The 22,941-nt window shown below is 43.8% G+C and overlaps 1 protein-coding gene across 1 annotated transcript in view; it reads right to left on the reverse strand.

Annotated features, from left to right (window-relative positions):
* Positions 1-22,941, reverse strand: part of LOC106573623 (A-kinase anchor protein 13) — a 176,411-nt gene that overhangs the window by 103,598 nt on the left and 49,872 nt on the right. The window contains exon 2 of the mRNA XM_045697218.1: positions 22,617-22,660. Within this exon, the coding sequence (XP_045553174.1) occupies positions 22,617-22,660 (44 nt within the window). The remainder of the gene's footprint in view (positions 1-22,616; positions 22,661-22,941) is intronic.

A 22,941-nucleotide genomic window follows, 5' to 3' on the forward strand; every position in this document is an offset into this window, starting at 1 on the left:
ATTCTTCAAACACTGGAAACACAGGCCTAATGTGAAACATGTTTTCATGGTTCAGAGCTACCAATTGTAGCCTTTGTAGTGGCTAGCTAGCTCACTATAGCGGTTGTTCAATAAGGGAGTGACGTGCAGTGGGCCTATGTGGACAGGACTATTTACTTTGGACATCCTGCAGTGCTGAATGCCAGTAAACTGTTCTCTCTGGCTGATGACGGTTAGAGGACAAGAGGCACAATATGGGGGAATAGAGTATTGAAGGCTCTCTCACCATATACAGATGAAGTCGGAAGTTTACATACACCTTAGCCAAATACATTTAAACTCAGTTTTTCACAATTCCTGACATTTAATCATAGTAAAAAGTCCCTGTCTTAGGTCAGTTAAGATCACCACTTTATTTTAACAATGTGAAATGTCAGAATAATAGTAGAGAGAATGATTTATTTCAGCTTTTATTTCTTACATCACATTCCCAGTGGGTCAGAAGTTTACATACACTCAATTAGTATTTGGTAGCATTACCTTTAAATTGTTTAACTTTGGTCAAATCTTTCGGGTAGTCTTCCACAAGCTTCCCACAATAAGTTGGGTGAATTTTGGCCCATTCCTCCTGATAGTGGTGTAATTGGGTCAGGTTTGTAGGCCTCCTTGCTCGCACACGCTTTTTCAGTTCTGCCCACAAATTTTCTATGGGATTGAGGTCAGGGCTTTGTGATGGCCACTCCAATAGTTTGACTTTGTTGTCCTTAAGCCATTTTGCCACAACTTTGGAAGTATGCTTGGGGTCATTGTACATTTGGAAGACCCATTTGCAACCAAGCTATAACTTCCTGACTGATGTCTTGAGATATCGCTTTAATATATCCACATAATTTTCCATCCTCATGATGCCATCTATTTTGTGAAGTGCACCAGCCCCTCCTGCAGCGAAGCACCCCTACAACATGATGCTGCCACCCCATGCTTCACGGTTGGGATGGTATTTTTCGGCTTGCAAGCCCCCCCTTTTCCCTCCAAATATAGTGATGGTCATTATGGCCAAACAGTTCTATTTTTGTTTTATCAGACCAGAGGACATGTATCCAAAAAGCATGATCTTTGTCCCCATGTGCAGTTGCAAACCGTAGTCTGGCTTTTTAATGCCGGTTTTGGAGCAGTGGCTTCTTCCTTGCTGAGCGGCCTTTCAGGTTATGTCGATATAGAACTCGTTTTACTGTGGATATATATACTTTTGTACCCGTTTCCTCCAGCATCTTCACAAGGTCCTTTGCTGTTGTTCTGGGATTGATTTGCACTTTTCGCACCAAAGTATGTTCATCTCTAGGAGACAGAACGTGTCTCCTTCCTGAGCGGTATGACGGCTGCGTGGTCCCACGGTGTTTATACTTGCATACTATTGTTTGTACAGATGAAAGTGGTACCTTCAGGCATTTGGAAATTGCTTCCAAGGATGAACCAGACCAGTGGAGATCTGCAGTTTTTTTCTGAGGTCTTGGCTGATTTCTTTTGATTTTCCCATGATGTCAAGCAAAGAGGCACTGAGTTTGACGGTAGGCCTTGAAATACATCCACAGGTACACCTCCAATTGACTCAGGTGATGTCAATTGGCCTATTAGAAGCTTCTAAAGCCATGACATCATTTTCTGGAATTTTCCAAGCTGTTTAAAGGCACAGTCAACTTTGTGTATGTAAACTTCTGACCCACTATGTGATACAGTGAATTATAAGTGAAATAATATGTCTGTAAACAATTGTTGGAAAAATTACTTGTGTCATGCACAAAGTAGATGTCCTAACCGATTTGCCAAAACTATAGTTTGTTATCAACAAGTTTGTGGAGTGGTTGAAAAACGGGTTTAAATGGCTTCAACCTAAGTGAATGTAAACTTCCGACTTCAACTGTAGGCTAGAACTGCTGTAGTAACTGTAACATACAGCTGGGGAATAGAGCACCTGAGATTATGGCTAATCCTGCAAGAGATTATGTCTCATCCTGTATGCACCTGATTGTGCAGAACCAAATTGGCCTAGAGCCTTTGAACAGTATGTATCTTTAACATATAGCACTGTCTGCACCCTTACGAAAAATGATTGCAGTCAGAGTGCAGTATAACTGCTCTACACTGTAGTATAACTGTAGTTAGAGTGCAGTATATAACTGCAGTATGCTGCAAATACTGCATTGAAAATACCACAATCGACTGCAGTTACCGCACTTTTACTGCAGTTTCAAAACTGCTCTATTTTTTTGTAAGGGAATGGCTGGTAGAGCAAATAATCTGTGAGAAAAGCCTTTGTTTTACAGTGACAGATGAGCGATGTTATCTCTCTGCTCTGACTGCAGCAGCCATTTTCTACAAGATTGGCCCATGGCAACACAAAAGAGGAGGGTAGCTAGTGTGTCTGTCTGCAGCTCCCTCCCTCCCTGCTACTATGCTGTGTTACTACAAGCTTCACTCTTGATCGAAGGTTACGTATGTAACCACGGTTATGTGAGCTATATGGATCACTCCAATATATTGTTATCACTCTGCGGCGGAGGGATACATCCGAGGTGAGGATTTACAGATTTACTCCCGTGTACACCTGTGTCATTGCTGGGGTCCGCCCCTATATGTAGAACCGCAGAGGGAGGTGCCACATTTACTTGATAGTACCAAGCAAAGGTGCAAGAGGAAGACCAGCGCCGCAGCACAGATATCAGCGAGGGGCTCTCCTCTCAGTAGAGCCCAGGACGCAGCCACACGTCCCGGCTTCAGTCGCGGGTCCTGCCCTATAATCTCCTGGTCCGGGAGGACCATGGCAGCTATCATGATGGTCAGGTCCATGGTAAGGTACTCCCGGAGGCCGAGTAACTCTGCGCCCGCAACATAACTCCATGGTCCAGCTGTGAGTTGGAAGCGACCCCTGGCAGAGGCCCAGCTCTCCTGCAAGGCCTCGCGGAACTCAGCAGAGATGTGGACAGATGGAGAGTCATCACTGTCCACTAGTTTGATGTCCAGTGCAGTGGCTACCCGAGTGAGTAGGCTAATGTAACGCTAATGAAACACAAGTACAACAAACCACAGACGGAAGATTCAGATCAACCGCGTGCAGTGAGTGGAGCACTCAAGAGGAAGGGCCAGCTCCCCTAGGCTGCAAACAGCCAGTGAGTATACTTCCACGCAAGATATTATACTTACCAAGCGAACTTCAGAAAGTTTGTACCTCAAACCATACCGACGTCCGCAGAGAAAATGAAAGAGATGCAAAATAGGCTATTTTGATTAATTTCCTATATAGCCAATAGATTAGATCAAGGAACCAAGTGACAACATTACCCCCACGGCTGCGGAAGGAATGATACGGAGCGTCTCAATTTTCAGGTAGTAAAAAGTATGTTGAATGCCAGAGCATATTACAAGGAGCCGCCCCTTTTGTGAAGAAAAACACTCAGAATCTTGCATCTGCATAGAGCTTGTAGTAAGCTTTAGACTCAGCTCTCATTGATGTGGAGGACACCTCCACCTGTTGATGTGTACTACCCTGCTAGGCTATATGGCCTTAGGGTAGCAGAGAGATGGCTGGCAGGTTTGGTTACTGGAAACTGTAGTCACTGAGAACAGAGTCTTCCTTTTGTAAATTCAGGAGCACATTATAGTTGTGTATGATGTGAAAGAACAAAGCAGACTACAATAAAAAAAAAATCATTTAAAACTGTTAAAGGTTTTTCCACTTATGTAAATGTTGCCAGGGAGTTAGACAGGTTTGAGACTTGGGTCAAATGACAAAATTCTGTCACAAAAAGCTATTTAATATTTTGAGCAGACAGAATGACTTGTTTGCTAAAGGTTTTAGGCCTGTCATCTGCAATATGAAGGCAATCTGAGAGCATCTGAGGACAAAAGTTTCTTTCAAGCAATCAAAAGTACAAATGGTCAAGAGTCTAAAACAAATCCAACCAATACAAAGTAAAATCATGAAGTGCTCCTCAGCAATGACAAAAGGCTTAAAACACCAAAGAGAATAGTCTGAAAAAAGAAAGGAATCACTGCAAAAGAGCCAGAATAAGTATAATGCAGTGCTGTTCAAGAGCATGAGAATGAGCATGCATGGTTAGATGGGCCATGGGCCACTTTCAGACTGTGAAAGCTCAATATGGACAACAGGTGTTGAAGCAAAAAAGAGAACTAAACAATGAGACAAAAGACAATCCTGCAGGGGATTAAGATTGTGAAATATATTTTGAATGTATTTAAAATGTGATTCTTTGTTCCAAATCATGTAGGGTATGTAGCACTACATGACTACCAGACGTTGGAAATTCAATGCCCTAAGGTTCCAACGGTTCCACTAAGATTCCAACTATGGCTTGGTGATACGGCCTAAAAATCATCTCGATTTTTTCAAATTTATGGGAGATTCACGATATACAGTGCATTCGGAAATAATTCAGACCCCTAGACCTTTTTCCACATTTTGTTATGTTACAGCCTTATTCTAAAATTGATTAAAAATGTTTCCCTCATCAATCTACACACAATACCCCACAAAGCAAAAAACTTTTTTAGACATGTATACAAATGTCTTAAAAATAAAAAACAGAAATATGACATTTACGTAAGTATTCAGACCCTTTACTCAGTACTTTGTTTAAGCACCTTTGGCAGCGTTTACATCCTCAAGTCTTCTTGGGTATGACACTACAAGCGTGGCACATCTGCATTTTTCTACGGCTAGCCATGCTTTCCACCTGGCTACCCCTACTCCGGCCAACAGCTCTGCACCCCCCACAGGAACTTCCCAAGCCCAACCCGCTTCTCCTTCACCCAAATCCAGATAGCTGATGTTCTGAAAGAGCTGCAAAATCTGGACCCCTACAAATCAGCTGGGCTAGACAATCTAGACCCTCTCTTTCTAAAATTATTTGCCGCAATTGTTGCAACCCCTATTACTAGCCTGTTCAACCTCTCTTTCGTATAGTCTGAGATCCCAAAAGATTGGAAGGCTGCCGCGGTCATCCCCCTCTTCAAAGGGGGAGACACTCTAGACACAAACTGTTACAAACCTATATCCATCCTGCTCTGCCTTTCTAAAGTCTTCGAAAGCCAACTTAACAAACATATCACCGACCATTTAGAATCCCACCGTACCTTCTCCGCTATGCAATCTGGTTTCTGAGCTGGTCATGGGTGCACCTCAGCCACACTCAAGGTCCTAAACGATATCATAACCACCATCGATAAAAGACAGTACTGTGCAGCAGTCTTCATCAACCTGGCCAAGGCTTTCGACTCTGTCAATCACAGCATTCTTATCGGCAGACTCAACAGCCTTGGTTTCTCTAATGACTGCCTCGCCTGGTTCACTAACTACTTCTCAGACAGAGTTCAGTGTGTCAAATCGGAGGGCCTGTTGTCTGGACCTCTGGCAGTCTCTATGGGGGTGTCACAGGGTTCAATTCTCGAGCCGACTCTTTTCTCTGTATACATCAATGATGTCGCTCTTGCTGATGGTGATTCTCTGATCCACCTCTAAGCAGACGACACAATTCTGTATACTTCTGGCCCTTCTTTGGACATGGTTAATAAACCTCCAGATGAGCTTCAATGCCATACAACACTCCTTCCGTGGCCTCCAACTGCTCTTAAATGCAAGTAAAACGAAATGCATGCTCTTCGACCGATCGATGCCCGCACCCGCCCGGCCAACTAGCATCACTCCTCTGGACGGTTCTGACTTAGAATATGTGAACTATAAATATACTGCTCAAAAAAATAAAGGGAACACTTAAACAACACATCCTAGATCTGAATGAAAGAAATAATCTTATTAAATACTTTTTTCTTTACATAGTTGAATGTGCTGACAACAAAATCACACAAAAATAAGCAATGGAAATCCAATTTATCAACCCATGGATGTCTGGATTTGGAGTCACACTCAAAATTAAAGTGGAAAACCACACTACAGGCTGATCCAACTTTGATGTAATGTCCTTAAAACAAGTCAAGTGTGTGTGGCCTCCACGTGCCTGTATGACCTCCCTACAACGCCTGGGCATGCTCCTGGTGAGGTGGCGGATGGTCTCCAGAGGGATCTCCTCCCAGACCTGGACTAAAGCATCCGCCAACTCCTGGACAGTCTGTGGTGCAACGTGGCGTTGGTGGATGGAGCGAGACATGAGCCACATGAGGTCTAGCATTGTCTTGCATTAGGAGGAACCCAGGGCCAACCGCACCAGCATATGGTCTCACAAGGGGTCTGAGGATCTCATCTTGGTACCTAATGGCAGTCAGGCTACCTCTGGCGAGCACATGGAGGGCTGTGCGGCCCCCCAAAGAAATGCCACCCCACACCATGACTGACCCACCGCCAAACCGGTCATGCTGGAGGATGTTGCAGGCAGCAGAACATTCTCCACGGCGTCTCCAGACTCTGTCACGTCTGTCACGTGCTCAGTGTGAACCTGCTTTCATCTGTGAAGAGCACAGGGCGCCAGTGGCGAATTTGCCAATCTTGGTGTTCTCTGGCAAATGCCAAACGTCTTGCACGGTGTTGGGCTGTAAGCACAACCCCCACCTGTGGACGTCGGGCCCTTATACCACCCTCATTGAGTCTGTTTCTGACCGTTTGAGCAGACACATGCACATTTGTGGCCTGCTGGAGGTCATTTTGCAGGGCTCTGGCAGTGCTCCTCCTGCTCCTCCTTGCAGGCGAAGGTAGCGGTCCTGCTGCTGGGTTGTTGCCCTCCTACAACCTCCTCCACGTCTCCTGATGTACTGGCTTGTCTCCTGGTAGCGCCTCCATGCTCTGGACACTACGCTGACAGACACAGCAAACCTTCTTGCCACAGCTCGCATTGATGTGGATGAGCTGCACTACCTGAGCCACTTGTGTGGGTTGTAGACTCCGTCTCATGCTACCACTAGAGTGAAAGCACCGCCAGCATTCAAAAGTGACAAAAACATCAGCCAGGAAGCATAGGAACTGAGAAGTGGTCTGTGGTCACCACCTGCAGAACCACTCCTTAATTGGGGGTTTCTTGCTAATTGCCTATAATTTCCACCTGTTGTCTATTCCATTTGCACAACAGCATGTGAAATGTATTGTCAATCAGTGTTGCTTCCTAAGTGGACAGTTTGATTTCACAGAAGTGTGATTGACTTGGAGTTACATTGTGTTGTTTAAGTGTTCCCTTTATTTTTTTGAGCAGTGTACATAGGTGTCGGGTTAGACTGTAAACTCTCCTTCCAGACTCACATTAAGCATCTCCAATCCAAAATTAAATCTAGAATCGGCTTCCTATTTCGCAACAAAGCCTCCTTCACTTATGCTGCTAAACATACCCTCGTAAAACTGAGTATCCTACCGATCCTTGACTTCGGCGATGTCATTTACAAAATAGCCTCCAACACTCTACTCAGCAAATTGGATGCAGTCTATCAGAGTGCCATCCGTTTTGTCACCAAAGTCCCATATACTACCCACCACTGCGACCTGTATGCTCTCGTTGGCTGGCCCTCGCTTCATATTCGTCGCCAAACCCACTGGCTCCAGGTCATCTATAAGTCTTTGCTAGGTAAAGCCCCGCCTTATCTCAGCTCACTGGTCACCAAAGCAACACCCACCTGTAGCACGCGCTCCAGCAGGTATATTTCCTCATCATCCCCAAATCCAACTTCTCCTTTGGCCGCCTTTCCTTCCAGTTCTCTGCTGCCAATGACTGGAACGAATTGCAAAAATCACTGAAGCAGGAGACATATCTCCCTCACTAACTTTAAGCATCAGCTGTCAGAGCAGCTTACCAATCATTGCACCTGTACACAGCCATCTGTAAATAGCCCACCCAATAACCTCATCCCCATATTGTTATTTATTTTTGCTCTTTTACACCCCAGTATCTCTACCTGAACATCATCATCTGCACATCTATCACTCCAGTGTTAATGCTAAATTGGAATTATTTTGCCACTATGGCCTATTTATTGCCTTACCTCCCTAATCTTACTACATTTGCACTTACTGTATATATTTTTTTTCTATTGTGTTATTGACTGTACATTTGTTTATCCCATGTGTAACTGTGTTGTTTTTGTCGCACTGCTTTGCTTTATCTTGGCCAGGTCGCAGTTGTAAATGAGAACTTGTTCTCAACCAGCCTACCTGGTTAAATAAAGGTGGGAAAAAATTAGGGGGAGTTTCTCCCATTCTTCTCTGCAAATCCTCTCAAGCTCTGTCAGGTTGGATGGGAAGCGTCGCTGCACAGTTATTTTCAGGTCTCTCCAGAGATATTCGATCGGGTTCAAGTGCGGGATCTGGCTGGGCCACTCAAGGACATTCAGAGACTTGTCCCGAAGTCACTCCTGCATCGTTTTGGCTGTGTGCTTAGGGTCGTTGTCCTGTTGGAAGGTGATCCTTCTCCCAGTCTGAGGTCCTGAGCGCTCTGGAGCAGGTTTTCATCAAATATCTCTCTGTACTTTTCTCAGTTCAGCTTTCCCTCAGTCCTGACTAGTCTTCCAGTTCCTGCTGCTGAAGAACATCCCCACAACACCATGCTTGACCGTAGGGATGGCGCCAGGTTTCCTCCAGATGTGATGCTTGGCACTCAGGTTAAAGAGTTCAATCTTGGTTTCATCAGACCAGAGAATGTTGTTTCTCATGGTATGAGTCCTTTAGGTGCCTTTTGGCAAACTCCAAGCGTGCTGTCATGTGACTTTTACTGAGGAGTGGCTTCTGTCTGGCCACTCTACAACAAATGCCTGATGGTGGAGTGCTGCAGAGATGGTTGTCCTTCTGGAAGTTTCTCCCATCTCCACAGAAGAACTCTATAGCTCTTTCAGAGGGACCATCAGGTTCTTGGTCACCTCCCTGACCAAGGCCCTTCTTCCCCGATTTCTCAGTATTCGTGGTTCCAAACTTCTTCCATTTAAGAATGATGGAGGCCACTGTGTTCTTGGGGACTTTCAATGCTGCAGACATTTTTTGGTACCCTTCCCCAGATTTGTGCTTTGACACAATCCTGTCTCGGAGCTCTACGGACAATACCTTCGACCTCATGGCTTGGTTTTTGCTCTGACATGCACTGTCAACTGTGGGACCTTTATATAGACCAGTGTGTGCCTTTACAAATCATGTCCAATCAATTGAATTTACCACAGGTGGACTCTAATCAAGTTGTAGAAACATCTCAAGGATGATCAATGGAAACAGGATGCACCTGAGCTCAATTTCGAGCCTCATAGCAAAGGGTCTGAATACTTATGTTTTTTTTTTTTTTAATACATTTGCAAAAAATAAGCGAAAACAGGTTTTTAGATTATTTTTGCAAATGTATTAACAGTCATTATGGGATATTGTGTGTTGATTGATGAGTAACATTTTTATTTAATCAATTTTAGAACAAGGCTGTAATGTAACACAATGTGGAAAAAGGAAAGGGGTCTGAATACTTTCTGAATGCACTGTATATGTAGATCTTTCAAAAAGTTCTCTCTAAATAAGCTTTGTTGTACAATTAAAGGTAAAATACACTGCATTTCAAACAGTCAGCAATATTTAAATGAATTCAAGGTTTGTGAAATTATACCTTAGATTTACATAAGTATTAAACAACCATAAGACCCACTCATTATTTATTGATTTTATCAAAATAGTTTAACCTGCTTTTTTTAAATAATCACTGATCTGGCATTCAAGTCTGTCTATGAAAATACCCTTTTTGTTACAAATTTAAGCTGAACCATGCATAATGCACATTCATTAACAATGACTAACTTCTTGTAGCAGGGATTATAGAAAATTAACACACTCTCTCAAGCACAAGCCCACATGCTAGTGAGTAGCCAGCTAATCTTAACATCTCAAGGCAGAACAGTTGAATTGTTATGAACACACCATTCTGTCCGTCTCCAACTGTTTGAACAGCACGCTAATCTGTCCCCTTTGTTCAGATGTTGAAATCAAGTGTCCTACCATCTCCTAATGAGAACGAGTTGCCAATTCCTTATATAATTGTGTTTTATGCTGTTTGCACATTTATAAAACACAGACTAGACAGCTAGTATAGCAGCATTTGGCAAAAATTCTGCTAGCGGTACATGGTACTGCACGCAACAAACTGAGCATACATTTTCCAGAATCAATGTTCATTGACACTCTCATTTTAGTGTCTTCTCTGCACGCAATTTGAGAAGTTGAGACATAAATAAGATATCATTAGAAAGGTTTAACTTCTCTATTAAAGTAAAATAATGTCTCAATGTGTTTCAGCATCCATTAGACCGATTCTGTTGGACCAAACCTCAAATGCAAATAGTGAGTTGAAACCGCTTCTTAGGGAAGAAGAAGTGATCTCTCATCTTTGTCGTTGTGAGTAGCAGGGGGAGGGGCTTGGTGTGTGTGTGAACAGAGAGGAAAAGGTGAAGCGAGAAGTTTCACTCTCGCCAAAATCTTTCCAAAATAAGCCCAATATATTTCTACGGGCTTATTTTGGACCTAAGCTTGTTGCCTGCCTTCCTGCCTTTAAGACAACGACTCCCATTGTTAGGGCGGAGACATGAGCATCTCGTCATTATATTCAGATCTCTGATGTAAATTGGCAGGTGCGCACAGCACAGAAGGAGCGAAGGTGACCAGACCAAAAAGACAACATGAAAACAAGCAGACATAAATGCTCAGAAAAACATCTATAAAGAAAAAGCGTGATTCTTGCGATATAGGCATTTGGAATATCCCGCAAAAAAATACATTCTAATTAATCAAACAATTTCACTATATCACCTTGCCCTGGTTCCAACTATTCCACTTCTCTGCCCTTGGGTCCTGAGTGGGTTGCCTTGCCTTCTTATTGTATGCTCTTATGCATTCTTGGGTTGTTTGTGATGCTGTTCCAGATATCTACATCAGAGGTAGGCCTAAATGCTCACTGGAAATAACCCCAGAGAGAGACAGTCCAAGGAGGAGCTCCTTCCTGGCTGCCTGCACCCCACTGATGCACTTCTAATGACAGACTGACTTTGACACTCCTCACACCGAAGACAGGGTGGCTTTCGGGCCCAGAGTGTGTGTGCGCCTTAACGTGTGTGTCCTGCTCTTCATTCAGAGACTGCTGTATGACTCCAAGGGCCCTCGTCAAGGACATAAAGTACAATCTCCAAGGCTTTCTACAAGAACTGGAGTCAGGACACAGACTCTGTACTCTGTTCCTACATTTGTTCTTAGCCAGGCTGCAACAATTACATCAAATCAATAGCGCAGGACATGTGATTGAATTATCCACACTGCTCCACTACTCTGACTCATTAAGCACCAAGGCCATGACCAGAGTTGGTCCCTGTAGGCTTAAAATCACACAGAGCCTAAGCCTCTACTGTCAGAAACAAGTTCAAACACACAATATTGGAAAAATAATTCGCTTTTTTGAGTGCTTGTGCTATGTGCAAGATGAGGATCCCTAGTTGAAATGTCTCTCCCTATGCGTACACCAGCATGTGCCAGCCACAGCACAGCCACACTGCATAGGTGAATGAGTACTGTCACGAGTGGCTTTGCCCCGGCCCTGTTACATTCCTGACCCTCTACTCGCACTACACCACAGCCAGCACCCTACACCAGGGGGCTAACTCTGAGCTTACAGTCTCATTGTCGAAGGTGAGGAGCCAAGGAGAGATGAAGAAAGAAAGAGAGAAACAGAGAAATGGAATGAACTTCTCCAAATGTAGCCTAGTTACTTCCTCCGTCCTCTCTGGGTGGGGCACAAGAGGCAAAACTGTCATTTGTTTCAAAGTGTATCAACTCTTCACATATCACTTAACTTATGTGTTCCTTATAGAACAGAGTTGTTACTTGAGTTCACTTCTCTGTTCAATATTTAGAATAAAAAGTTGATAAACGTCACGTAATGGACTGGAAACAGCAGACACAAGGCAGGAATAAGCAACCAATAGTGACCACATACACAAGTACTGCAGCACATCTCAGTCACGTTGCTCTGCAGCTGTTAGTCTAGTTCAAAGCCTGGCTCAGTGTGTAGGAGAGGTACTCCTAGAGAATATTTTATAAATCAAATCCCTTGTTTTCTGCAAGCTTTCTGCCACCGCACACTGAACGTTTTATTTTCTCCCGTCTCCTGACAGAATCCTGTACTTTAGCCTTACCCACGACAACAGGCACAAACAGTGATAGGTTGCATGCATCCAGAGAACACTGCTTTAGTTACGGAATATTTACTTTGTCAGTGGCTCTGTTGTCAGTACATCAGCCAAGTAGAGTTTTGAAAGTAAATGCTGTGTCGCAAAATGAGGTAATCCAGCTGGCTACAAATCTGTGGCCAAATAAAGACTGTATGTATGAATGTATTAGATCAGAGTTGTAATAGCTGATCTTGCGTCTGAAAGCAGAATATCTGTGGTGGAGAGCAGGGCTGGGATCGGATCCTCACGAGTGATCAGGTTCTGTTTGCTTTCCTCCCTATTAATGAGGATACCAGCACATACACTGAATGTACAAAACATTAGGAACACCTTCCTAATATTGAGTTGCATCCCCTTTTTGCCGTCAGAACAGCCTCAATCCGCCAGGGCATTGGGGGGTAGATCAGATTTAATATTGTAAATAGATTATGGCTTCTATCAATGTAATTGTTTGTATCATTTCCAATCACCCATGTATATTTTTTTGTAAATATATATAATTTTAAATATATGTATTTTTTATGTACTGTACCAGTCAAAAGTTTGGACACACTTACTCATTCTAGGGTTTTTCTACATATTTTACTATTTTCTACATTGTGGAATAATAGTGAAGACATAAAAACTATGAAATAACAAATATGGAATCATGTAGTAACCAAAAAAAGTGTTAACCTCTTACATCTAGACGTTCCGCTAGCGGAACACCTGCTCCATTATCCAATGATGGGCGTGGCGCGAAATACAAACTCCTCTAAAATACAAAAACTTCCATTTTTCAAACATATGACTATTTCACAGCATTTTAAAGACAAGACTCTCCTTTATCTAACCACACTGTCCGATTTCAAAAAGGCTTTACAACGAAAGCAAAACATTAGATTATGTCAGCAGAGTACCAAGCCAGAAATAATCAGACACCCATTTTTCAAGCTAGCATATAATGTCACAAAAACCTAGAAGACAGCTAAATGCAACACTAACCTTTGATGATCTTCATCAGATGACAACCCTAGGACATTATGTTATACAATACATGCATGTTTTGTTCAATCAAGTTCATATTTATATCAAAAACCAGCTTTTTACATTAGCATGTGACGTTCAGAACTAGCATACCCCCCGCAAACTTCCGGGGAATTCGCTAACATTTTACTAAATTACTCACGATAAACGTTCACAAAAAGCATAACAATTATTTTAAGAATTATAGATACAGACCTCCTCTATGCACTCGATATGTCCGATTTTAAAATAGCTTTTTGGTGAAAGCACATTTTGCAATATTCTAAGTACATAGCCCAGGCATCACGGGCTAGCTATTTAGACACCCGGCAAGTTTAGCACTCACCAATATCAGCTTTACTATTATAAAAGTTTCATTACCTTTTGTTGTCTTCGTCAGAATGCACTCCCAGGACTGCTACTTCAATAACAAATGTTGGTTTGGTCCAAAATAATCCATCGTTATATCCGAATAGCGGCGTTTTGTTCATGCGTCCCAGACACTATCTGAAATGGTAAATCAGGGTCGCGCGCGTGGCGCAATTTGTGGGTAAATGACAAAAAAATTCTAAATATTCCATTACCGTACTTCGAAGCATGTCAACCGCTGTTTAAAATCCATTTTTATGCCATTTTTCTCGTAAAAAAGCGATAATATTCCGACCGGGAATCTCCTTTTAGCTAAACAGAGGAAAGAAAACAAAGCATTCGGTCGACGCGGGCACGCGCCTGAGTCTCACAGTACTGTAACCAGCCACTACCCAAACACGCTACTTTGTTTCAGCCAGAGCCTGCAAAGCCACGATTCAGCTTTTTACCGCCTTCTGAGACCCTATGGCAGCCGTAGGAAGTGTCACGGGACAGCTAAGATCCTCACTCTTCAATAAACAGAGACAAGAAGAACGACACCTTGTCAGACAGGCCACTTCCTGCCTGAAACCTTGTCAGGTTTTTGCCTGCCAAATGAGTTCTGTTATACTCACAGACACCATTCAAACAGTTTTAGAAACTTTAGGGTGTTTTCTATCCATATGTAATAAGTATATGCATATTCTAGTTACTGGGTAGGAGTGGTAACCAGATTAAATCGGGCACGTTTTTTATCCAGCCGTGAAAATACTGCCCCCTAGCCATAACAGGTTAAAGAAATCAAAATATATGAGATTCTGCAAAGTAGCCACTCTTTGCCTTGATCACAGCTTTGAACACTCTTGGTATTCTCTCAACCAGCTTCATGAGGAATGCTTTTCCAACAGTCTTGAAGGAGTTCCCACATATGCGGAGTACTTGTAGGCTGCTTTTCCTTCACTCTGCTCAAATATATTTAGATTCGTTTAACACTTTTTGGTTATTATATGATTCCATATGTGTTATTTCATAGTTTTAATGTCTTCACTATTATTCTGCAATGTATAAAATAGTAAAAATAAAGAAAAACCCTTTAATGAGTAGGCGTGTCCAAACTTTTGACTGGTACTGTCAGCAAAAAAAAGAAACATCCTCTCACTGTCAACTGAGTTTATTTTCAGCAAACTAAACATGTGTAAATATTTGTATGAACGTTACAAGATTCAACAACTGAGATATAAACTGAACAAGTTCCACAGACATGTGACTAACAGAAATGTAATAATGTGTCCCTGAACAAAGGGGGGATCAAAATCAAAAGTAACAGTAACAGTCAGTATCTGGTGTGGCCACCAGCTGCATTAAATAGTGCAGTTCATCTCCTCCTCATGGACTGCACCAAATGTTCCACTCTTCCACCAAGGCACCTGCAAGTTCCCGGACATTTCTGGGGGGTAATGGCCCTACCCCTCACCCTCCGATCCAACAGGTCCCAGACGTGCTCAATGGGATTGATATCCGGGCTCTTTGCTGGCCATGGCAGAACACTGACATTCCTGCCTTGCAAGAAATCACACACAGAACGAGCAGTATGGCTGGTGGCATTATCATGCTGGAGGGTCATGTCAGGATGAGCCTGCAGGAAGGGTACCACATGAGGGAGGAGGATGTCTTCCCTGTAACGCACAGCATTGAGATTGCCTGTAATGACAACAAGCTCAGTCCGATGATGCTGTGACACACCGCCCCAGACCATGACGAACCCTCCACCTCCAAATCGATCCCGCTCCAGAGTACAGGCCTCGGCGTAACACTTATTCCTGCAATGATAAACACGAATCCGACCATCACCCCTGGTGAGACAAAACAGCGACTCGTCAGTGAAGAGCACTTTTGCCAGTCCTGTCTGGTCCAGCGACGGTGGGTTTGTTCCCGTAGGCAATGTTGTTACCGGTGATATCTGGTGAGGATCTGCCTTACAACAAGCCCTCAGTCCAGCCTCTCTCAGCGTATTACAGTCTGAGCACTGATGGAGGGATTGTGCGTTCCTGGTGTATCTCGGGCAGTTGTTGCCATCCTGTACCTGTCCCGCAGGTGTGATGTTCGGATGTACCGATCCTGTGCAGGTGTTACACGTGGTCTGCCACTGTGAGGACGATCAGCTGTCCGTTCTGTCTCCCTGTAGCGCCGTCTTAGGCGTCTCACAGTATGGACATTGCAATTTATTGCCCTGGCCACATTTGCATATCCTCATGCATCCTTGCAGCATGCCTAAGGCATGTTCACTCAGATGAGCAGGGACCCTGGGCATCTTTCTTTTGGGGTTTTTCAGAGTCAGTAGGGAGGCCTCTTTAGGGTCCTAAGTTTTCAGAACTGTGACCTAAATTGCCTATCGTCTGTAAGCTGTTAGTGTCTTAACGACCGTTCCACAGGTGCATGTTCATTAATTGTTCATGACTCATTGAACATGCATGGGAAACAGTGTTTAAACCCTTAATAATTAAGATCTGTGAAGTTATTTGGATTTTTACAAACTCTCTTTGAAAGACAGGGTCCTGTAAAAGGGACGTTTCTTTTTTTAGCTGAGTTATATAATTGAAGTCGGAAGTTTACAAACACCTTAGCCAAATACATTTAAACTCAGTCTTTCACAATTCCTGACATTTAATCCTAGTAAAAAATCCCTGTCTTAGGTCAGTTAAGATCACCACTTTATTTTAACAATGTGAAATGTCAGAATAATAGTAGAGATAATTATTTATTTTATTTCTTTCATCACATTCCCAGTGGGTCAGAAGTTGACATACACTCAATTAGTATTTGGTAGGATTGCCTTTAAATTGTTTAACTTGAGTCAAACGTTTCAGGTAGCCTTCCACAAGCTTCCCACAATAAGTTGGGTGAATTTTTGGCCCATTCCTCCTGACAGAGCTGGTGTAACTGAGTCAGGTTTGTAGGCCTCCTTGCTCACACACACTTTTTCAGTTCTACCCACAAATGTTCTATGGGATTGAGGTCAGGGCTTTGTGATGGCCACTCCAATACCTTGACTTGGTTGTCCTTAAGCCATTTTGCCACAACTTTGGAAGTATGCTTGGGGTCATTGTCCATTTGGAAGACCCATTTGCAACCAAACTTTAACTTCCTGACTGATGTCTTGAGATGTTGCTTCAATATATCCACATCATTTTCCTGCCTCATGATGCCATCTATATTGTGAAGTGCACCAGTCCCTCCTGCAGCAAACCCTCCCCACAACATGATGCTGCCACCCCCGTGCTTCACGGTTGGGATGGTGTTCTTCGGCTTGCAAGCGTCCCCCATTTTCCTCCAAACATAACGATGGTCATTATGGCCAAACAGTTCTATTTTTGTTTCATCAGACCAGAGGACATATCTCCAAAAACTACAATATTTGTCCCCATGTGCAGTTGCAAACCATAGTCTGGCTTTTTTATGGCGGTTTTGGAGCAGTGGCTTCTTCCTTGCTGAGCGGCCTTTCAGGTTATGTCGATATAGTGGATATAGATACTTTTGTACCTGTTTCCTCCAGCATCTTCACAAGTTCCTTAGCTGTTGTTCTGGGATTAATTTGTACTTTTCGCACCAAAGTACGTTCATCTCTAGGAGACAGAACGCGTCTCCTTCCTGAGCGGTATGATGGCTGCGTGGTCCCATGGTGTATATACTTGCGTACTGTTGTTTGTACAGATGAACGTGGTACCTTCAGGCGTTTAGAAAATGCTCCCAAGGATGAACCAGACTTGTGGAGGTCTTGGCTGATTTATTTTGATGTTCCCATAATGTCAAGCAAAGAAAGCACTGCATTTGAAGGTAGGCCTTGAAATACATCCGCAGGTACATCTCAAATTGACATCTCAAATTGACTCAAATGTCAATTAGCATATCAGAAGCTTCTAAAGCCATGACATAATTTTCTGGAATTTTCCTAGCTGTTTAAAGGCACAGTCAACTTAGTGTATGTAAACACACTGGAATTGTGATACAGTGAATTATAAGTGAAATAATCTGTCTAAACAATTGTTGGAAAAATTACTTCAGTCCTGCACAAAGTAGATGTCCTAACCGACTTGCCAAAACTATAGTTTGTTAACAAAAAAATTTGTGGAGTCGTTGAAAAACGAGTTTTAGTGACTCCAACCTAAGTGTATGTAAACTTCTGACTTCAACTGTATATATAATGTTATACCACATCTAGAGTGCTGCTTGGACACAGCTGCCTCCGCCGGCTCCTGCTATATGTCTAAAGGCCCTGGGTTTCCTACTATATATCTAAAGGCCCTGGGTTTCCTACTATATATCTGAAGGCCCTGGGTTTCCTAATATGTATCTGAAGGCCCTGGGTTTCCTGTTTGAGGACGGAGTATGCTCATGCCAGGAGGAGAGGAGAGTCCAGGCCTAGCTGTGTGCACTGAGCCCAGCTGATCCCCTTCTTCATGTGACTGCTCCCTGAAATCAGACACCGCTGGGCCACACATCACACAGCAACAACCTCTTCCTTCCCCCTCTCTACCTCCTTCCGCTCCATTGGCCGGGCTGAGTGCTCTGCTTAGGGATCCAATGGCAACTTGAAGCCAGGCCCTTATTTTAAAGGGATACTTCAGGATTTTGGCAATGACGTCCTTTATCTACTTCCCCAGAGTCAGATGAACTTGTGGATACCATTTTTATGTCTGTGTCCAGTATGAAGGAAGTTGGAGGTAGTTTCGCGAGGCAATGCTAACTAGCGTTAGCACAATGATATGGCTATCTGTTTGCATGCAGATACCCATAGACTTTCAGTGTGCTAACGCTGGTTAGCAATTGCACTAGCACCATTTAGCAACTTCCTTCAAACCGCACGCAGAGACATAAAAATGCTATCCACGAGTTCATCTGACTCTTGGGAAGTAGATAAAGGGCCTCATTGCCAAAATTCCGAAGTATCCTTTTAACTCCCTGCCTAGAAGTTTTTGAAATAAAAGAGCCACTTAGCAAAGTCAAAGCAAACCTTTAAGTTATTTAACCCCCACATTCTGTTCTGGGATATGAGCAACACTAAACCATGTTTACAGAGTAGACTTGGTTATGACCAAGAATATAGGGTGAGAACCTCACCACCAGCACAGACACATATGGCCATCATATGTCCATGTAAAGTTAGACCAGACAGCCTAGCCTAACAAAGGCAAGGTGAACAAGGAAAAATAAAATGGCGCCGGAAGAAATGTCAGCAGTTTTACGGGCGCCCAACCATTTGTGCTATTATGTTTTTTTTCGCGTTATTTGTAACTTATTTGTACATAATGTTTCTGCAACCATATCTTACGGCAAAAAAGCTTCTGGATATCAGGACAGCAATCACTCACCTCGGATTAGACAAAGATTTTTTTCTTCAATAAGCAGGACGCACAGGACATACTCCAAACACCCGACAAGGCCAACATCCCAGTTATTTGCAAGAGGAAGAGACGCAGGCACAGAGGACACCGAGCGGGATGCCTCGTTAGGAGCCGCCGACGGCGAGAGGGAATGCTGCCGTTACCGTCAATATTATTCGCCAACGTGAAATCATTGGACAATAAAACTAGACGAGGTACGATCACGAATATCCTATTAACGGGACATCAAAAACTGTAATATCCTGTGTTTCACGGAATCGTGGCTGAATGACGACATGGATATTCAGCTAGCGGGATATACGCTGCACCGGCAAGATAGAACAGCACACTCCGGTAAGACGAGGGGGGGCTCTGTGCATATTTGTAAACAACAGCTGGTGCACGAAATCTAAGGAAGTCTCTTGATTTTGCTCGCCTGAAGTAGAGAATATTGTGATAAATTGCAGACCACACTACTTGCCTAGAGAGTTCTCAGCTATACTTTTGGTGGCTGTTTATTTACCACCACAGACAGATGCTGGCACTAAGACCGCACTCAGCCAGCTATATAAGGAAATAAGCAAACAGGAAACCACTCACCCAGAGGCGGCGCTCCTAGTGGCCAGAGACTAATGCAGGGAAACTTAAATCAGTTCTACCTAATTTCTATCAACATGTGCAACCAGAGGGGGGGAAAAAAATTCTAGATCACCTGTACTCCACACACAGAGACGCATACAAAGCTCTCCCTCGCCCTCTATTTGCTAAATCCGACCACAACTCTATCCTACTGATCCCTGCTTACAAGGAAAAATTAAAGCAGGAATCACCAGTGACTCAGTCTATAAAAAAGTGGTCAGATGAAGCAGATGCTAAACTACAGGACAGTTTTGCTAGCACAGACTGGAACATGTTCCGGGATTCTTCCGATGGCATTGAGCAGTACACCACATCAGTCACAGGCTTTATCAATAAGAGCATCGAGGACGTCGTCCCCACAGTGACTGTACGTACATACCCCAACCAGAAGCCTTGGATTACAGGCAACATTCGCACTGAGCTAAAGGGTAGAGCTGCCGCTTTCAAGTTGCGGGACTCTAACCCGGAAGCTTACAAGAAATCCTGCTATGCCCTGCGACGAACCATCAAACAGGCAAAGCGTCAATACAGGGCTAAGATTGAATCATACTACACCGGCTCCGATGCTCATCTTATGTGGCAGGGCTTGCAAACTATTACAGACTACAAAGGGAAGCACAGCCGCGAGCTGCCCAGTGCCACGAGCCTACCAGACGAGCTAAATCACTTCTATGCTCGCTCCGAGGCAAGCAACACTGAGGCATGCATGAGAGCATCAGCTGTTCCGGACGACTGTGTGATCATGCTCTCCGTAGCCGATGTGAGTAAGACCTTTAAACAGGTCAACATTCACAAGGCTGCGGGGCCAGACGGATTACCAGGACGTGTGCGCCGGGCATGTGCTGACCAACTGGCAGGTGTCTTCATTAACATTTTCAACATGTCCCTGATTGAGTCTGTAATACCAACATGTTTCAAGCAGACCACCATAGTTCCTGTGCCCAAGAACACGAAGACAACCTGTCTAAATGACTACAGACCCGTAGCACTCATGTCCATAGCCATGAAGTGCTTTGAAAGGCTGGTCGTGGCTCACATCAAAACCACTATCCCAGAAACCCTAGACCCACTCAAATGTACATACCGCCCAAACAGATCCACAGATGATGCAATCTCTATTGCACTCCACACTGCCCTTTCCCACCTGGACAAAAGGAACACCTATGTGAGAATGCTATTCATTGACTACAGCTCAGCGTTCAACACCATAGTACCCTCAAAGCTCATCACTAAGCTAAGGATCCTGGGACAAAACACCTCCCTCTGCAACTGGATCCTGGACTTCCTGACGGGCCACCCCCAGGTGGTGAGGGTAGATAGCAATACATCTGCCACGCTGATCCTCAACACTGGAGCCCCCCAGGGGTGCGTGCTCAGTCCTCTCCTGTACTCCCTGTTCACCCACAACTGCATGGCCAGGCACGACTCCAACACCATCATTAAGTTTGCAGATGACACAACAGTGGTAGGCTTGATCAACGACAACGACGAGCCAGCCTATAGGGAGGAGGTCAGAGACCTGGCCGGGTGGTGCCAGAATAACAACCTATCCCTCAACGTAACCAAAACTAAGGAGATGATTGTGGACTACAGGAAAAGGAGGTCCGAGCAGCCCCCATTCTCATCGACGGGGCTGTAGTGGAGCAGGTTGAGAGCTTCAAGTTCCTTGGTGTCCACGTCGCCAACAAACTAGAATGATTCAAACACACCAAGACAGTCGTGAAGAGGGCACGACAAAGCCTATTCCCCTCAGGAAACTAAAAAGATTTGGCATGGGTCCTGAGATCCTCAAAAGGTTCTACAGCTGCAACATCGAGAGCATCCTGACTGGTTGCATCACATCCTGGTACGGCAATTGCTCGGCCTCTGACCACAAGGCACTACAGAGGGTAGTGCATACGGCCCAGTACATCAGGCTAAGCTGCCTGCCATCCAGGACCTCTACACCAGCTGGTGTCAGAGGAAGGCCCTAAAAATTGTCAAAGACCCCAGCCACCCGGTACCAGAGTGCCAAGTCTAGGACAAAAAGGCTTCTCAACAGTTTTTACCCCCAAGCCATAAGACTCCTGAACAGGTAATCAAATGGCTACCCGGACTATTTACACTGTGTGCCCCCCCAAACCCTCTTTTATGCTGCTGCTACTCTCCGTTTATCATATATGCATAGTCACTTTAACTATACATTCATGTACATACTACCTCAATTGGCCCAACCAACCAGTGCTCCCGCACATTGGCTAACCAGGCTATCTGAATTGTGTCCCGCCACCCACCACCCCCTCTTTTACGCTACTGCTACTGTCTGTTCATCATATATGCATAGTCACTTTAACCATATCTACATGTACATACTACCTCAATCAGCCCGACTAACCGGTGTCTGTATGTAGCCTCGCTACTTTTATAGCCTCCCTACTGTTATTTTTCACTGTCTTTTTACTGTTGGTTTTATTTCTTTACTCACCTAATACCTTTTTTGCACTGTTGGTTAGAGCCTGTTAGTAAGCATTTCACTGTAAGGTCTACACCTGTTGTATTCAGCGCACGTGACAAAAACTTTGATTTGAACATGGACAACCAGCTTTAACGAGAGGTACCACCTGCATGTTTTAAAACAGTATAACAAGTTACAGTAACCCACATAATCTAATAACAGTGTTATGTCTCGAGCCCAGCCACCCTTCTGAAACGTGGGCACCACATGCACTGTGTAAATCTAATTAAACATGCTCTAACCCAAGAAAAATACCAACATGCAATTACCCAGGGCAGCCCTATAACCTGGCCCACTGGCCCTCACTGTCAGAGCACAGACAGACTATCACTCACTTAAACCAATGTTATTTACACATACATCCTATGTACCATCTATATTATGAATACATTTGTCTTTTATTCTTAGGTTCCTTTAATGAAAATTTCAATATTTAATTTATGTGTCACCAAAACAGAACTCTTTAATATCTACAGAAAATGTATTCCAACAACCATAATAGGTTTTAATGGTTTGAATCCATTTCCCAGATGCACCACAGACAGAAATACGATTTTGGATTAAAGTGACATACTTACATATAGCGGAGCTTGCTGTGGATTTAGTTTCATGACACTGGACACTGTGGAGAGAAGAGGGAGAACATCAGAGTTAATAAATATAGTAAACCCCAAAGCAGAGGGCAGCATGAGGTAAGCAGTAATTATATAGTCTTACACTACCACTTCTCTGTGTCAGCTCCACACAACTGGCCAACAGCCTAAGTCAGACCATGGAAGGCGGTGGGGCTGCGGCAGCACTAGCCTTGGGTTCAGACGAGGCATTTAACAGATAAAATCAGGCCTAATAACCATCATTAAGGGCACATTACAGAAATGTAGCTACCTGGGCCTATAATGGCTA

Source organism: Salmo salar, chromosome ssa16, assembly GCF_905237065.1.
Source record: "Salmo salar chromosome ssa16, Ssal_v3.1, whole genome shotgun sequence".
In the NCBI taxonomy this organism is placed as follows: domain Eukaryota; kingdom Metazoa; phylum Chordata; class Actinopteri; order Salmoniformes; family Salmonidae; genus Salmo; species Salmo salar.